The 18,103-nt window shown below is 46.1% G+C and overlaps 1 protein-coding gene across 1 annotated transcript in view; it reads right to left on the bottom strand.

Moving 5' to 3' along the window:
* The window catches only part of IFT140 (intraflagellar transport 140), a 681,938-nt gene that overhangs the window by 557,055 nt on the left and 106,780 nt on the right, over nucleotides 1-18,103 (bottom strand). The window contains exon 6 of the mRNA XM_030212528.1: nucleotides 13,475-13,650. Coding sequence (XP_030068388.1) covers nucleotides 13,475-13,650 — 176 coding nt within the window. The remainder of the gene's footprint in view (nucleotides 1-13,474; nucleotides 13,651-18,103) is intronic.

The raw sequence follows: 18,103 nt of genomic DNA, 5'->3' as shown, positions 1-18,103 counted from the left end.
CAGAAACACTGCTTTCAACTCCAGGCGGTTGATAGACCACTCCGACTCATCGGGCGTCCACAGACCCTGGGCATGCTTCCCCTGGCAATGTGCGCCCCAGCCCTTCAGGCTGGCATCTGTCACCACTAGGCACCAATCAGGGAGCGCCAGCGGCATTCCCCGCCGCAACATGCTGTCCGAGAGCCACCACTCCATACTGAGGCGGGCCGCAGGGAGCCAAGAAAGTCTGCACTGATAATCCTGAGATACTGGAGACCATCGTTGAAATAGAGAATACTGTAGAGGTCTCAGGTGCACTCTTGCCCATGGCACCACTTCCAAGGTGGCCGTCATCGATCCCAACAGCTGGACAATGTCCCAAGTTCGCGGGCGGGGCATCCTCAGGAGCAGACAGACCCGATTCTGAAGCTTGCACCGCCTTTGCTCGGGAAGAAACACATAGCCCGAGGCTGTGTCGAACCTGGCCCCCAAATATTCTAGAGATTGCGAGGGGGTCAGGTAACTTTTGGCCATATTGACGACCCAGCCCAGAGATTAAAGGACTGAAACCACTCTGGCTGTAACTAGATCACTTTCTTTTTCTGAGTCTGCTCTGATGAGCCAGTCGTCTAGGTATGGATGAACCCGGATACCCTCTCACCTGAGAAAGGCAGCTACTACCATCATTACCTTGGAGAAGGTAGGAGGAGCTGTGGCGAGGCCAAAAGGCAAGGCCCGAAACTGGAAATGTTTTCCCAACACCACAAACCGCAGAAACTTCTGGTGCGGGGGCCAAATTGGTATGTGCAAGTAAGTTTCTTTCAAGTCCAGAGACGTGAGAAACTCTCCTGGCTGTACCGCCGCAATGACGGAGCGCAGGGTTTCCATATGAAAATGCCGCACTCTTAAGGACTTGTTTAGCTCTTTTAAGTCCAGGATCGGGCGAAAAGACCCGCCTTTTCGTGGCACCACAAAGTAAATGGAGTAGCGGCCTAGACCTTGTTTGGTGGGAGGCACCGGGGTCACAGCCCCTATCCGGCACAGACTGTGCAAAGTCTCCTCTACCGCCCCCCGTTTGGCGGCAGAACCGCATCGGGACTCCACAAACATCTCTCACCGGGGCATTGAATTCTATTCGGTATCCGTCTCTGATCAGGTCCAAGACCCACTGATCTGCGGAGATTTTGGCCCACTCCTCGAAAAAGAGGGAAAGTCTTCCTCCGATGACAGGAAAGGAGGAGGGGGCCGGCGCACCATCATTGAGAGGGTTGCCCCTGAACCGGCAGCTGCGGAACGTTTGTCCGAGCGAAAGGAGTTTCTCTGCTGAAAGCGGGCACGCGAAGTGAACCCAGCAGCATGCTCCGGGCAGTACCTTCTAGCTTCACGGAAGCGAGGTCTGTAAGAGGAGCGGACCGCCTGACCCTTAGAGGAAGGCTTCGGCCTATCTTCGGGCAAGCGCTGAGGTTTGGAATCCCCCAGGCCTTTAACAATGTTTTCCAGCTCCTCACCAAAGAGGAGAAGGCCTTGAAAGGGCAACTTCACCAACCTTTGCTTAGAGGCCATGTCCGCCGCTCAATGTCATAGCCAAAGAGTGCAGCGACCCACCACTGCTACAGCCATTTGTTTAGCCGAAGCTCTGACCATATCATAAAGGGCATCAGCCAAAAAGGACAAGGCCGACTCCATCCGCGGAGCCACTTCAGATAAGGTCTCCGCTCCATCACCGGGCTGTTCCACTGCCTGCTGTAACCAAGCCAGGCAGGCTCAAGCAGCATAACAACTGCATGCAGATGCCCAAACAGTGAGACCTGCCAAATCAAAGGACCGCTTCAGAGCTGAATCAAGCCTACGGTCTTGGATATCCTTCAGGGCAACACCTCCTTCAACAGGGAGGGTAGTTCTCTTTGTCACAGCCGTGACCAGGGCATCCACTTTAGCGAGCCAAATGTTCCTCACTCAGAGGGTATAATTGCCCCATAGCCCTGGCAACCTTCAAAGGTACCTCGGGGTCAGCCCATTGAGCCGAAATAAGCTCTTGGATGGAGTCATGCAAAGGAAAGGCTCGAGCAAGCTTTCTGGTACTAACCATCCTTGGATTAACAGAGGAGGCTGTGCCACTCCCAGGATCTTCAATATTTTGTACAGCGCTGCGTAACCCTAGTAGCGCTCTAGAAATGTTAAGTAGTAGTAGTAGTAGAGAGGGCTTGTAAGGCATCTGAAATAAGCGCTGGCAGCTCCTTGCGGTGGAAAATCCTCACCGCAGACGGATCATCAAGCTCCTGTGGCAATTCTGCACCCGACTCTGGCTCCTCAGCCCAAGAAGTTCTGCCAGACCCCTAAGAATCCTCATAGCCCGACCACAGGGGGGGGAAAAGGGGGGGGGGGGCGCCACACTCAGAAGGGAAATTAGCCCTTCTGCGTTTATCACGAGGATAAGAAACAGGCAAAGCCAACTCCAAAAGGCCAGAATCCACCGGGGGGGGGGGGGGCAGGCAGAGGGTCCGAAGATCCCTATGGAAGAGCTCTTTTAAGCATATACGCCCTATGCAGCATTAAAACAAAATCAGGGGAGAGTCACGTGATGCTAGGCGGAGGGGAGGACGCCGCTCGTTAGAGCTCCCAGGCCCCTCGATTAACAACAACCCCTAGCGCCGAATTCATTGATCAGAAAACCCACAAAAGAACTCTGCAATAGACCGGATTACCTGCGTAGCGAGAAATTGATTCGGGAAGCAGGCATTGGGTCGGAATGGCCGCCAAAAGCGTTCGAAAAGACGGAACGCGAAGCCGTGTGGGCGAGAGCAAGATCGCGGAGGCCGGCGCATCGAGTGAGTCAGTGAGCTCCATTTGGGCGGCCAAAATAGCCGCTGAGGTCTTGACCCTTTTGGAGGCATCTGTAGATAAGAAGCTGCAGAAAATATCAGACCAAATTGAGCAATTAGACGGGAGACTGGGAGGTTTGTGCACTGACCTGGCGGGATTCCAACAGAGACTGTCTGATATGGAGGACAAGTGTCAGCAGCAGGAAAATAAGCAAAGTGCGCTGCAAGAACAAATAAACAAGCTGGAAGCAAAAGTTGAGGACTTAGAGAATAGATCACGTCAGAGCAACCTGAGGCTGATCGGGCTACCGGAGTCCTTGCGCGAGATGGAGCTGCGCGACTTTCTAGAATCATGGCTGCCCAGAACCTTAAACCTACCCGGTCTGGAGAACAAGCTGAAGATTGAACGTGCTCATAGGTTGGGCCGGGCCGGGCAGAATACAGAGAGACCGCGTGTAGTTATGTGCAAGGTGCTCAACTATGCCCATAAGCACGAAATCTTGAGGGCATGGAGGTCCCGCGGCAAGGTGCAATATGAGACTTGCAGTATACTGTGTTTTCAAGATTTGTCGGCCGCGGTGGCGGCCCAGCGCAGACAGTACGTGGAAGTATGTAAGCGTTTGCATGACAAAGTAAATTTCGCTTTGATGTTTCCAGCTAAGCTGAGAATTCAGCATAATGGCAAGCAGCATTTCTTCAACTCACACGTGGAGGCCTTACACTTTGTAAACAACATGGAGAAACGTCTGGATATAGAGAGTGGGCGAGCAGACTCCAGCAGCGCATGGAGTCCATGAGAAAGCCAGCAAATCCAGTGGAGTCAAAGGGAATGCAGAGAGCAGGGGTCCAAGAAGAAACGGTTGAGGCTGGAAGTTTGGACAGACCACAGCAAGGGACAACTACCTGGGTATTGACTCTGTGTATATTTGCTGTAGTCACTAAGCCATTTGGCAGAAAAATTATAGTTCCTAAACAGGCCGTTAGCAGTCACTTGCCCAGCCCTAGTAATAACTGTATCTAGCATTAGCATGAAGACATGCCTCCTGTACCACAGAATATATCATATATGATCAACTAGTTTATAGGAGGTATTTGAGGGGCAAAGTATGTGGGCGAGGCCCCCATCTTGCATTGAGAATTAATATGTTGTATTTCACAGCTACGGGAGGGACTTCTGTGTAGCTTACGCGGGAGAACCTCCAATGATTAGCAGTTGAAATCTAGAAGGTTCAGGATGTCTAATGTGGGCAAAGTTTTTGTTCTGTATCCAGTTGGTTGAAACGTTGGTTCTATTGATATTAAAATGAACAGTTATACATGTAAGATCAAGGAATGATCTGCAAACGTTAAACCCTAATTTAGGGCAGATAAGATCAAGGGGATGGGAGTATTATATATAGATACATATACAAAGTTGTTTTTCCTTATCCTCATGCTATTGGATATTATGCCCTAGGTTATTAAGAGATGGGACGGTATTGGGGCACAGTGGGCAAGGACTTGGGGAGTTAAAGGGAGAAGTTTTGAGTTCTAAGCGGGAAAAAGCAGTATTATGATTTCTGTTGACTGGAAAACTGGGCAGGTCCACTTATTTGGAAAGGCTGATAATTGGTGGTGGGACAATCACAAATAGCAGAGGGCGCTGGGGGAACAAGGGGGGGAGCGTGGCTTGTTCTCTAAAGAGAACTACAGTGCGGTTAGCAGGGAGTAAGTTACGGGGATGGGGAGGAGGGAGGGGTGTCAAGGGTTCTGTCAGCACGGGGTGTTTTTTGGGTTTTTTTTTTCTTTCTTCATTCTTCTTATCCTTTGGACACGAGATGGAATTCAAGATAGGGCGCGGAGTCTTTGGAGGATGGCAGGCGCAATGTTGGAGGGGGCACCTAAGGGCTGGGAGGAGCGCCCCTCGCACTCAGATACATGGGATCTTGGTCAGGCTCATATTGGAATATTGGACTGGGATCAGTTAAATTAGTGTCGTGGAACGTGGGGGGGATCTCATCACCCATCAAACGCACAAAAGTTTTGCAGACTATGCAGCGGCATAAAGCGGATGTTGCCTTTCTCCAAGAAACACACTTGTCAGATAGAGAACATGACAAATTTAAAAAAGGGTGGGTTGAAGAGGCGGTGGGTTCACCGGCGGTGGGGAAAAAAGGGGGAGTATTGATATTGTTTCGCAAAGGTTTGCAGTTGCGGATCAAATCGGTGAAGAGGAGTATAGAGGGCCGCTATGTATTAGTAGAAGTGGAGAAGGGAAATAACACTTATATTTTTTGTAATATATATGCCCCGAATGTGTTTGACTCTAAATTTTATAAAACCTTGATCAACTTGCTGGGCTCCTATTCACATGGAAGCATTGTTCTGGGGGGAGATTTTAACTTGGTATATGACCCTCTGGTGGACAAAAGCGGCTCTTCCGCGTTGCGGAGGGCCCACTATTCGCGAGGCCTGCCCTTCCTCTGTTCCACGTTAGATGTACTGGCGGGTTTTACACCCTACACAAAGGGACTACACCCATATTTCTCGGGCGCATTCAACACAATCGCGAATAGATTATTTTTTGGTCTCACGGGGTTTGTTTTCCCAAATATCAGCAGCGGAGACAGGTCCATGTGAGATCTCCGACCATGCAATCATCTGGGTGGAACTGCAAATAGGGGAACCCGGGGGACGAAGGGGGAATTGGCGATTTTCTAGTGAATTAAGTCGGGACCCACAGTTTAAAATATATCTAGAAGATAAATGGAAGGAATTTGAGGAGCACAATAATGGTCATAAACAGCAAGCAGGCTTGTATTGGGAAACAGCTAAAGTAGTAATGAGGGGGGAGATTATAGCCTATAGAGCTAGAGCTAAGAAAATGAGGGATAAAGAAATTTTGCGTCTAGAAAAGGAAATTAGAGCCAGAAGGATGGAGTTTGGACTAACGGCTACAGAAGAAAAGAAAAGGGCACTATTCACTTCCCAAAGAGAGCTGAATGAGTTACTTCATCAGAGGGCAAAAAAGTCGCAAGAGTACTACAAGCACAACCTTTATCGGTATGGGAACAAGGCGGGGACACTATTGAGCAGGTTAGTAGGAGGGAGGGGTGGTCCCTCTCGGATTCTGCAAATAAAGGATGGGGGGGGGCAATTAATGAGGGGAGAGAGAGATATTTTAGAGCGCTTTCAGGAATATTATATGGCATTGTACGAGACCCCAACAGATGTCATTCAGGATAGTGACATGTACTTGGCAAACCAGGCGTTGCCGAGAATCTCGGAAGCGCAAAAAGAAGCGTTGAATGGGCCCATAGTGGAGGGGGAGCTAATGTTAGCATTGCAACAGAGCCCAGCTCATAAAGCACCGGGGCCAGATGGTTATAGTATTGCTTTCTACAAACTGTTACAGGAGCAGGTGACTCCTCCTTTGCTCAACCTTTTTAACACCATGGTAAATTCAGGATCAATACCAGACTCCCTTAATATTGCTAAGGTCATAGTGTTATTAAAGCCAGGTAAGGAGTGGACAGAAGTGGGGTCCTACAGGCCCATATCTTTGTTAAACAATGATATTAAGCTTTATGCTAAGATACTGGCAAATCGGCTAACCAGGGTACTCCCGGATCTAGTAGCGACTCCACAGGCAGGGTTTGTGAAGGGGAGGTTAGTGGTGAGTAATATTAGAACCTTGCTCACCTCCCTGGAGATAGTGGAGGCACAGAAAAGGCATTCTCTGCTGGTCAGTTTTGACGCAGAGAAGGCCTTCGATCGAGTAGTATGGGACTTTATGTTTGTGGTTATGGCTAAGGTGGGGATAGAAGGGGCCTTCAGGGATGCGGTGGGAGCGCTTTATTCAAACCCGCAGGCATATGTTTGGCTGAATGGGGAGCAATCAGCACTGTTTCCGATCAGACGAGGCACACGACAGGGTTGTCCCCTATCTTCATCACTGTTTGTCCTTGCCCTAGACCCACTGATTAGAGAAATAATTACCCACCCCGAAGTGAAGGGAGTAGATTGGGGGACGAGCACATTCAAAGTTTCTGCGTTTGTGGATGATATCTTAGTGCATATTACACAGCCTAAAAGATCGTTAGAGGCATTGTTGGAGCTTTTCCAGGAATATGGAGACTTTCATCCTTTCTCAGTGACTTTGACGCCTGGCTTGCCTTCTTCCATGATCCTTCCTCCCCCTCTCTCATCCTTGGTGATTTTAATATTCCTGCTAATGATCCTTCCAACTCTTATATTTCCAAGTTACTCGCTTTAACGTCCTCCTTTAATCTCCAACTATGCTCCACCTCCCCCACTCATCAAAATGGTCACTGTCTTGATCTCATCTTCTCCTCCAACTGTTCACCCTCTAGTTTCCTTGCCTCTGATCTTCCCTCCTCTGATCACCATCTTATAACTTTCACACTTAAATCTCCTCCCTCCCAGTCCCGTCCTATCTTATCTAATTTATCTAGGAATCTTCACGATATTGACCCTTCATCTCTATCCTCTCATGTTTCAAACCTCCTCTCTACTGTGGCACCATCCACATCTGTCAACGAGGCTGTTTCTTCTTACAACAATACTCTATCTCTGCCTTAGACACTCTTGCACCTTTGATGACCCGCCCTGTAAGGCGTATAAAACCCCAACCTTGGCTGACTTCTAATATCCGCTACCTACGTTCCTGTACCCGCTCCGCCGAATGCCTCTGGCGGAAATCTCGGGCCCTTGCTGATTTCTTACACTTTAAGTTCATGCTGACCTCCTTCCAATCTGCTCTTTTACGTGCCAAACAGGATTATTATATCCAACTGACCAACTCTCTTGGCTCTAATCCTCGACTTCTCTTCACCACATTGAACTCTCTCCTCAAGGTGCCCCCTCCCCCAACTCCCCCTTCATTATCTCCTCAGGCCCTTGCTGAATTCTTTCACAACAAGGTTCAAAAGATAAACCTTGCTTTCTCTACCTCACCACCTCTCCCTCCACTAGTCCGTTCCCCTCTCTCTCCTTCCCCTCATTCCCTTTCCTGAAGTTACTATTGAGGAAACTACACTTCTCCTTTCTTCCTCAAAATGTACCACCTGTTCCTCTGATCCCATTCCCACCCACCTTCTTAAGGCCATCTCTCCTGCTCTTATTCCTTTTATCTGTCACATCCTCAACCTCTCACTTTCCACTGCGACTGTCCCTGCTGCCTTTAAACATGCTGAGGTCACACCTCTCCTTAAGAAGCCTTCACTCGACCCTACTTGTCCCTCTAATTACCGACCCATCTCCCTCCTTCCTTTTCTCTCCAAATTACTTGAGCGTGCTGTTCACCGCCGCTGCCTTGATTTTCTCTCCTCACATGCTATTCTTGACCCACTACAATCTGGTTTTCGCCCTCTCCACTCAACAAACTGCGCTTACTAAAGTCTCCAATGACCTATTACTGGCTAAATCCAGAGGTCAATATTCCATCCTCATTCTTCTTGATCTTTCCGCTGCTTTTGACACTGTCAATCACACCATACTCCTTGATATCCTGTCCTCACTTGGATTCCAGGGCTCTGTCCTTTCCTGGTTCTCTTCCTACCTCTCCCTCCACACCTTTAGTGTTCACTCTGGTGGATCCTCTTCTACTTCTATCCCTCTGCCTGTCGGCGTACCTCAGGGTTCTGTTCTTGGTCCCCTCCTCTTTTCTATCTACACTTCTTCCCTTGGTTCATTAATCTCATCCCATGGCTTTTCCTACCATCTCTATGCTGATGACTCCCAAATCTACCTTTCTACTCCTGATATCTCACCTTGCATCCAAACCAAAGTTTCAGCGTGCTTGTCTGACATTGCTGTCTGGATGTCTCAACGCCACCTGAAATTAAATATGACCAAAACCGAGCTTCTCATTTTCCCCCCCAAACCCACCTCCCCGCTCCCCCCGTTTTCTATTTCTGTTGATGGCTCTCTCATTCTCCCTGTCTCCTCAGCTCGAAACCTTGGGGTCATCTTTGACTCTTCTCTCTCCTTCTCTGCTCATATCCAGCAGATTGCCAAGACCTGTCGTTTCTTTCTTTACAACATCCGTAAAATCCGCCCCTTTCTTTCCGAGCACTCTACCAAAACCCTCATCCACACCCTTGTCACCTCTCGTTTAGACTACTGCAATCTGCTTTTTGCTGGCCTCCCACTTAGTCACCTCTCCCCTCTCCAGTCGTTTCAAAACTCTGCTGCCCGTCTCATCTTCCGCCAGGGTCGCTTTACTCATACTACCCCTCTCCTCAAGACCCTTCACTGGCTCACTATCCGTTTTCGCATCCTGTTCAAACTTCTTCTACTAACCTATAAATGTACTCACTCTGCTGCTCCCCAGTATCTCTCCACACTCATCCTTCCCTACACCCCCTTCCCGTGCACTCCGCTCCATGGATAAATCCTTCTTATCTGTTCCCTTCTCCACTATTGCCAACTCCAGACTTCGCGCCTTCTGTCTCGCTGCACCCTACGCCTGGAATAAACTTCCTGAGCCCCTACATCTTGCCCCATCCTTGGCCACCTTTAAATCTAGACTGAAAGCCCACCTCTTTAACATTGCTTTTGACTCGAAACCACTTGTAACCACTCGCCTCCACCTACCCTCCTCTCTTCCTTCCCGTTCACATTAATTGATTTGATTACTTTATTTATTTTTTGTCTATTAGATTGTAAGCTCTTTGAGCAGGGACTGTCTTTCTTCTATGTTTGTGCAGCGCTGCGTATGCCTTGTAGCGCTATAGAAATGCTAAATAGTAGTAGTAGTAGTTTGCAGGTTTTAAAATAAATTACACTAAATCTCAGGCGCTAACAGGAAGTACTGAGGTACGTGGGATGTGGAGGGGTGCGTTCCCATTAAAGTGGGCCTCTGAGTCGCTTCATTATTTGGGAGTGCGAATATCTATGCAGACCTCTGCACTACATTGTCTCAATATCACTAGTTTGCTGGAGGCTATGAAGAGAAGATTGGGACGATGGAAGGCACTTCCTTTGACAATGCATGGGAGGATACAATTATTTCGGATGGTGGAGTTTACCCTTTAACCTCAAAGAGAGTACTTGAAAGGTATAGAGCCACCGGGGAAAGACCTACGACAGATTTATGCATGTGTGCGTAGATTTGTATGGAGAGATGCAAAACCTAAACTCCCACTGCATATACTGATGGGTTCGTGGGTTACAGGGGGGATGGGGTTGCCAGACTTTCATCGTTATAACCAAGCCTGCTTGCTGAGACACTTGGGAGATTGGTTATTGGATAGAGAAGATTACACGCACAGGGGGATGGAACAGGAATACTTCAAACCATACCATTTATACTATTTGATATAGTGCCCATGGGGAGCAGTCCCGGCTTGCAAGGGAAGTAGTGTATTGCTTGAGCCACTTAAGGGTATTTGGAGGGACTTAGTTCGACACTGGGGAGTAGCAGCAGACACCACAGACCTGCTACCACTACAGGGTAATCCTCAATTCACACCAGGATCTGAATCAAAAGTATTCAAGAGGTGATCAGAGCTGGGGATCACACGATTAGAGCATGTTCTTAGTTCTCGGGGACAACTGCTGAGTTTGGGGGCTCTGGGGGTGGGTATAAACACTAGCCACACCTTTGCATATGGTCAGTTGGCTATGTCCGCTCTTTAGATCAGAGTAAACTGGGAGCTGGGCATGGACGGAGGATCAGGGAATTCTTTGGATCAATTCCGGGAGAAAGGCTGTCGGTTTCAGGCCTGCAGAAGGCCCTTTAGGAGATAGGGGAGGGGAAAGATGTGGGGCATATTTGCCGAAGGTGGAATCATGATTTACAACAGCCCAACCAGCAAACTGATCTTAGGAAATTGGCGGCCCGCATACCCTCCCTAACAGGAAACGCCACATTACGGGAATGTCAATACAGAATTTTATATAGGGCATACATGTCTAAGCCCCAGGTGTTTAAAATTGGAGGTGTCCCAGACCCGCTGTGTTCTAAGTGTAGGCAGGGGGAGGGGACGTTGTTCCACTCCCTTTGGGAATGCTATAAGATTAAATCTTTTTGGAAGCAAATAGCTCACTATTTGGAACAGGTGGTAAAACATAAGATACAGTTTTCTCCCCTGGCGATACTGCTAGACAATTATGAAAGCCTGAAATTGACACACAAGGGGGCCCAGCAGTTTGTCCGAAAGGCCAGTGTAATTGCGAAGAAGCTTATTATGAATAATTGGATGCAGGCTGAACCACCAGACTACTGGCATTGGAGAAACAAGTTGTATGAGTTGCTGCTGCAGGAACGTAGGGTGGTGGGGTCCTCCCCAAAGAGAAGGGAAAAATTCTTAGAGATATGGGACGGTTATATCCAATCGCTATCACCGAGGGCACGCAGTTTTGTGTTAAATAGATTATGAAGGATGTCAAGAAATATATATATATATATATATATATATATATATATATATATATATATATATATAAGTTGTTTTTTTTTTTTTTTTTACTTTTCTTTTCTTGGGGGGGGGGGGGGGTGGCGGATTTTGGGGGGGAGGGAGGGGAGGAAAAAGAGGAACTGTTTTGTATAAAACTTTGCTGAAATGATAAGGTGCATTGTTATATCGAAAATTGTTCCAAGTTCTACCTGCTTGTTTTGAACCAAAATGTTGTACCTGTTTAATTAATAAAAGAAGATTTAAATTAAAACAAAATCAGGGGAGAAAACCGCTCCCTGACCGCCCGGATCCTGCCCAGGGCTATCAGCTCTATTATTAGCCTCACTCAGAGGACACCCCCCCCCCCCCCAGATTCAGGGCTCTCCGTCGCAACGGAGGCTGAGCCATGTGGAAAATCCAAAATGGCGTCCGCTGCCAGCTCAGAGCGCAACAGATCGCCGCTCGCCATGCTCGGGCCGGCTCTACCATCTGTACAGCACGAATTACAGAGCCCCGCTGCTTATTTGCGCTTGCCAGATTTAGAACAGCGCTTTACAGTCTCCGCAGCCATCGCCGAAAACAGCAGTAAAATTCAAAAATGGCGGTTCACGCCAAAAATGTCCCGATCGCGGGCCCACCCCGGAGGAGTCAAAAAACACTCTTACCTCACTGGACCGAGTATCACAGCTCCGGTCCTGCAGAAGAATCTCAAGAAAAAAAAACCTCTTTTCCAAAATCGCTGCGCTGAAGCGCGACGCGACTTTATTTATTTATTTATTTAACAAAGCTGTGAGGAAAGCAGAGGCAAAAGAGATAAATAAAAACACTCCGGAGGCTCAGATAAGTGGGAAAGGCGAACCCAATGTGCCTGCATCCACTGAGTGGGAAAGGACAGGGAAAAGCAAGCTAATATGTCCACATCCACGGGGGCATGGGTAAGGCAGGGAAAGGGCTGACCTATGTGCCTTCAAAGTGAAGCTGCTATAGCCTCTAACACCCCGGCTAACAACTGGCAAGCCAGGAACCACCCCCAGGCAGATTTTTGATGGAGCTCGAAGAAGCTGCAGCCACCCTGCTTGGGGAGATAGAGAATACTGAAGAGGCAGTGGAGCTAGCTGGCCATGAGGCACTGTGAAAAGTTGAGTGCTCTATCTCCCCCTGCTGGTTGATGGACACAACCCATACGTAATGGCTTCATCTGCTTGATGACAAGGAACATGCATCTGGGCTGCAAAAACCCAAGGGAATGGTACAGTTTAGAGGGTGAGTAAATTTTGTGCATAAAAGAGGAGCAGACTTGGATGTGATCGTATGTGATGATGCTAAGGTGGCCAAACAGATAGAAAAGGTGATCGCGACAGCAAGGATGCTTGAGTGCATAGGGAAAGGAATGGTCACTAGGAAAATGGAGGTGATGATGCCTCTGTACAAGACTCTGGTGAGACCTCATTTAGAATACTGTGCACAATTCTGGAGACTGTGCCTTCAAAAAGATATAAACAGAATGGAATCGGTCCAGAGGGTGGTTATTAAAATGATCAGTCGTATTCATCATAAAGCATATGGGGACAGACTTAAAGTTCTCAATACATATACTTTGGAAGAAAGGCGTGGGGGTGGAATAGGATAGAAATGTTTATATAACTCTGTGGCAACTTTAAGATTTGAACTGTGTGCAGCTGTGTTCCCTGGTGCTGAAGCCCATGAATTAAGCGGTCTTAGCACATTTTGACTTGCCTGATTCCATGTCAGGTACAGTATATAATGGTAGTCTTCCATTTATCTCTCTTCTATTTTTTTTTTTCTTATTTTGAGGCACGCATAGAACTAGGTCCTGTCAATCTAAGCAGATTATTAAGATTGATGATGAGCACAAAGGCTACGCTAGGCAAAAATGCCCAAGCATGCCAGAGAAACCTTACTCTGGGGAAGTCCACCCTTGCTCCATCTGATGATATCACCACTTGTATAGCTGCATCTATCCGCTTGTCAACTGAGAACATTTTTGCTGAATACCTATGATATTCATATTACAAGAATGCAGAAAGAAAGGAAGGATGGCTCTATCCAGTAAACTTCACAACAGATATACAGTAAATAACAGTATAAAAAAATCACTGAAAATAGAAAAATATCATGAGTCAATACAAAATTGAAACCTCAAATGCATATTGTATTCTGCATAATTCTAAACAGTGACTATCACATCTGTCCAGTCTTCCCTATGAGTTTCCATTCTAGCTTATTCAGCAGTATTCCTGTCTCTCTTACCTTCATAATTTCCTCAGCTGCTCCCTCAGGGTTGATAGTGTACTGAGACAAGAGGAAATTCTCAGTGACTACCACCAGAACCTCTCTCCTCTCTAAGAATAGAAGCATTTTCAATGGACTCTCAGTACACAAGGTTTGGGTTGTCTTCCCTTTTTCAGTAACACAATGCACAGACCCTGCAGAAAACACAAGTCAAGACTCATTAGCTTGCTTACACATTTGTAAACAGAAATCCAGGTTAATCAAGAAACCTTCACATACACTGAACATATCAGGATTGCTGTGAAGCTAGCTAGGGGAAAGCAAAGATATTTATAGCTACAAAACAACTGTCTTGTCTAGAAAGACATATGATACAAAGTTTCTGTGACTGAGAAAAACTACTTTTTTCTTTCATAAATATATTACTCCTGCCAGAATTCTGCGCAAAAAAAAATTCAAAATTGTGCACAAAATTTTGCAAATTCTGCTAAATTCTGTACACAAAGTTTGCAAACTTTGAAACTTTATTAGTCATAATTTAACCGATATTACAGCTGTCTCCCTGTAAACAGATACCATCCATATTTTTCCCAGCCCCCTTCCTTCCACCCATTCATAGCATCCACCCTTACAGCTCCATTCTCTCCCTCTCTACCCACCCATAGCATCCACCTTTTTTTTCAGCCCCCCCCCCCATACATATAGCATCCACCCTTACAGCTCCATTCTCTCCCTCTCTACCCACCCATAGCATCCACCTTTTTTTTCAGCCCCCCCCCCCCATACATATAGCATCCACTTTTTTTTTAAATAGCACCCTGTCTCCCTCCCTGCACACACCCACACGTTATCCATATTTTTTTTCAGCCGCCCTTGCACACTCCAGTGGGGTAGGAGCAGAAGTTGCATGGGAATACCTCTTCAGGGCAGGAAAGAACCCCACTCTTTCTTGCCCACTGCTGCTGCCATGGGCTGGTGCTGTCGTTTTATCTAAAAGGCTTCTGAGACTTCCTATGGCAGTCTCACAAGATTACCGCTTGAAGTCTCGGTGTCCATTTTGAAAAATCGGTGGCACCGGCCCAGAGAAGCGGCAGCAAGCAGTAAAGAGTGGGATTCTTTCCTGCTCCCAAAGAGGCCTCTAGAACACCAGGGCATACTCAGGTAGGCCAGAGGAGGGCCCAGCAAGGCTCGTGAGGAGGGAGCGGCGATGAAAGTGAGGGAGCCAGCAAGCCTTAACTACGGACTGGAGAGGCCAGCTAGCCAGCAATTCCGGAGCGCAGATTCTGAGTAAAAATGTTGAATTCTGTGTGGCTGCGGAATTCTGTACAAATTCTGCACTCCACAGTACTGCAAAATTTAGGCAGGAATAGTACATGAAATTAGCACATCATAAAAGAGCCATGGACAAGGAGAGAACCAAAAACTGTCAACTAAACACTGTCCAAAACTACTTAATGCCTCGATGCTTAACCTTAGGTTCATTTTCCTTTTCTTAAAGATATTGTTTTCAGTATAAAAAAGTATCATATACAAAGCCAATGTTCATTCTGACTATACTCAAACAACACACAGTTTCCCATATATAATATCAGGCTCATCACCTTTTAATAGAGCAATGTCCATCTCTAACAGTTTAAATCAGAGAAAGCAGCTTTAGATGATGTATTTATTAATGCAGACAACCATCCAGCAACAAGATGGGGGAAATTCAGTCTTTTGCATTGAATCCATATGTATGATTATCTCCCAGCATGAGGAGTCGGAGCAAAGAACTTCTGACGCTCAAACAATAAGTCCAGGGCGGGACTCTGGCGTGTCAAGATGGTGGCACGTAACTGATCGGTGTTGAGCCTCCCGAAATCGCCGTTCTGTAGAAGAAAATTTCTTTTTTACATATGCCGCACACAAAGAGAAAGGGAATAGTCCGGGTGGAAGCCTCAACACCCTGGACTTCATCCCCCCATCAGCAGTCGATTGTGAGGTACACTTCGAGAAGTAATACCCAAAACATCGGGAGGAGCCCCACTGTCCTCCAGGAAGGGGAAAAGCTGGAGGACTTGGGTCTGAATGTCACTCTTTCGCCCCCGACACTTTATCCACCGCCCCCTCCGGAAGGACGCCAGACCCAGAAAGGCCCTTCCGAAACCGAACAGTGCAACGAAGGGACCTCGGTTGAAGGTGCTGGGAAGGCAGATCCTGAAGGGAAGCGAGGGCCTTCGAGCCTGAGCATCGATTTGAAGCAAATGAGAGCTGCTTCCGGGACGGTGTCATTGGAGAACATATGGACTGCTCTCCAACAGTTGGCTGCAAACGTTGATAAGTCAACAAAAGAAATTTCTACCCTAGTGAGTACTATGAATACTTTTTCTGAATCTTTACCCACAATAAAAACAGAATTTACAACACAAACGACAAAGATTAATCAAGATGTTAAAAAGTTACAAGAACTATCTTCTGAAATGATAAAGGATAAAACAATGATTAAAAGAAGCATTTATCAAATAGAGAATTATAATCGGAGACATAATTTGCGTATTCTGAACTTTCCGAGAGAACTGGGAATCTCTCCTATTGATGCCTTCAAAAAATATCTTACTGAGATCTTAAAATATTCCCCAGAATCTTTGCCTCCTATTATTATTGGGTATTATTAGGAAAGGTATGGAAAACAGGTGTGAGGACGTTATAATGCCGTTGTATCGCTCCATGGTGCGACCGCACCTTGAGTATTGTGTTCAATTCTGGTCACCGCATCTCAAGAAAGATATAGTACAATTGGAAAAGGTGCAGCGAAGGGCGACTAAAATGATAGCGGGGATGGAACGACTTCCCTATGAAGAAAGACTAAGGAGGCTAGGGCTATTCAGCTTGGAGAAGAGACGGCTGAGGAGAGACATGATAGAGGTATATAAAATAATGAGTGGAGTGGAACAGGTGGATGTGAAGCGTTTGTTCACGCTTTCCAAAAATACTAGGACTAAGGGGCATGCGATTAAACTACAGTGTAGTAAATTTAAAACAAAATCAGAGAAAATTTTTCTTCACCCAACGTGTAATTAAACTCTGGAATTCATTGCCGGAAAATGTGGTGAAGGCGGTTAGCTTAGCAGAGTTTAAAAAGGGGTTGGACGGTTTTCTAAAGGACAAGTCCATAAACCGCTACTAAATGGACTTGGAAAAATCCAAAATCCCAGGAATAACATGTATAGAATGTTTGTACGTTTGGGAAGCTTGCCAGGTGCCCTTGGCCTGGATTGGCCGCTGTCGTGGACAAGATGCTGGGCTCGATGGACCCTTGGAGGCATATTTTCAAAGCACTTAGCCTTCCAAAGTTCCACAGAAACCTATGGAACTTTGGAAGGCTAAGTGCTTTGAAAATATGCCTCTTGGTCTTTTCCCAGTATGGCATTACTTATGTACTTATATTAACAAAATTTACTACATACAAAATAAAATTCCCTCGGAAAGTCAACCACCTGCAAACAAAGTAATTGATAAGAGTTTAAACATATCTGAACTTTTGGAAGCATCCATATCAGAACACTCTGAAAGAATGACTCTTTTAGTGCAATTTGTTTTTCAACAAGATATGGATGCTATAAAACTATTATATTTCCGTAAAATGAATGATTTGTTTTATGGAAAAACTGTGCGTATTTTTCAAGATGTTACAAAACAAACACAGGACACTAGAAAACTATTTTTGTGTATGAGAAAAGAGGCCCAGGAGTTAGGTGCCTCATTTTTCCTGAACTATCCATGCAAATGTGTTCTAAAGTCTGAAGGTTTAAAGTATATTTTCTTTCAGCCGGAACAGTTAAGAGTATTCATAGACTCTAGGAAACATTAGCTTAAACGTTTTACAGCCAATGGATAAATGTAAATATAGAGGGTTAAGAATTGCGTGTGAAGTCTGTAAGTATATTATTTGAAATTATAAATAAATAAATAAAAAACAGTAAGTCCAATCTCTAGAGGCTGGAGTAATAGACTTGGAGGAGCTGAGGTAGACTGATAAGTATATATAAAGGAAACCTGCAAAGGCAGAGTAAGAGAAATCCCACCTTCAGTCTGGTAGCCTCTGTAATGTCTTGAAGGAGAAAGGTCACTTGGCAGGACAGGATCACCTTTGTGGGACAGGAAGTATGAGAGGATATTTCATTCCCACCAGGAAATGAAATATTCTCTCACACTGAGGATGTCTTCAGAGGCTAGAATCCACCAGGAGTTGGCTGTCTTGGTACCTGTGGGTACCAACAACATAGGAAAGTGGGGTAGGGAGGTTCTGGAAGCCAATTAGGCTTTTAGGTAATGAACAGAAATAAAAACAAATCACAGAAAAGAAAATAAGATGATACCTTTTTTAATTGGACCAACAATACATTTTTTGATTAGCTTTCTAAAGCAATACCTTCTTCTTCAGATCAAAAATGATCAAATGATATATATCGGAATATGAAACATAAAAGCATTTCAATGATAGTCCTGTGGAAAGGTAGGAGTGGGGAGGGAAAGAGAAATGGAGAGATGGATGGGTGATATGAGGATAACAAAGTAGTATAATTTTATGCTTTTTATAATGCATTTATGGGGGTGTCCTTTTGGAACTCACTCCCTTCTTTGATTAAAACTGGGCAAAATTATTTT

This window comes from Microcaecilia unicolor, chromosome 8 (assembly GCF_901765095.1).
Source record: "Microcaecilia unicolor chromosome 8, aMicUni1.1, whole genome shotgun sequence".
Lineage (NCBI taxonomy): Eukaryota > Metazoa > Chordata > Amphibia > Gymnophiona > Siphonopidae > Microcaecilia > Microcaecilia unicolor.
Note: the sequence above shows the minus strand (reverse complement) of the source record. Positions and strands in the feature narration are given on the sequence as shown.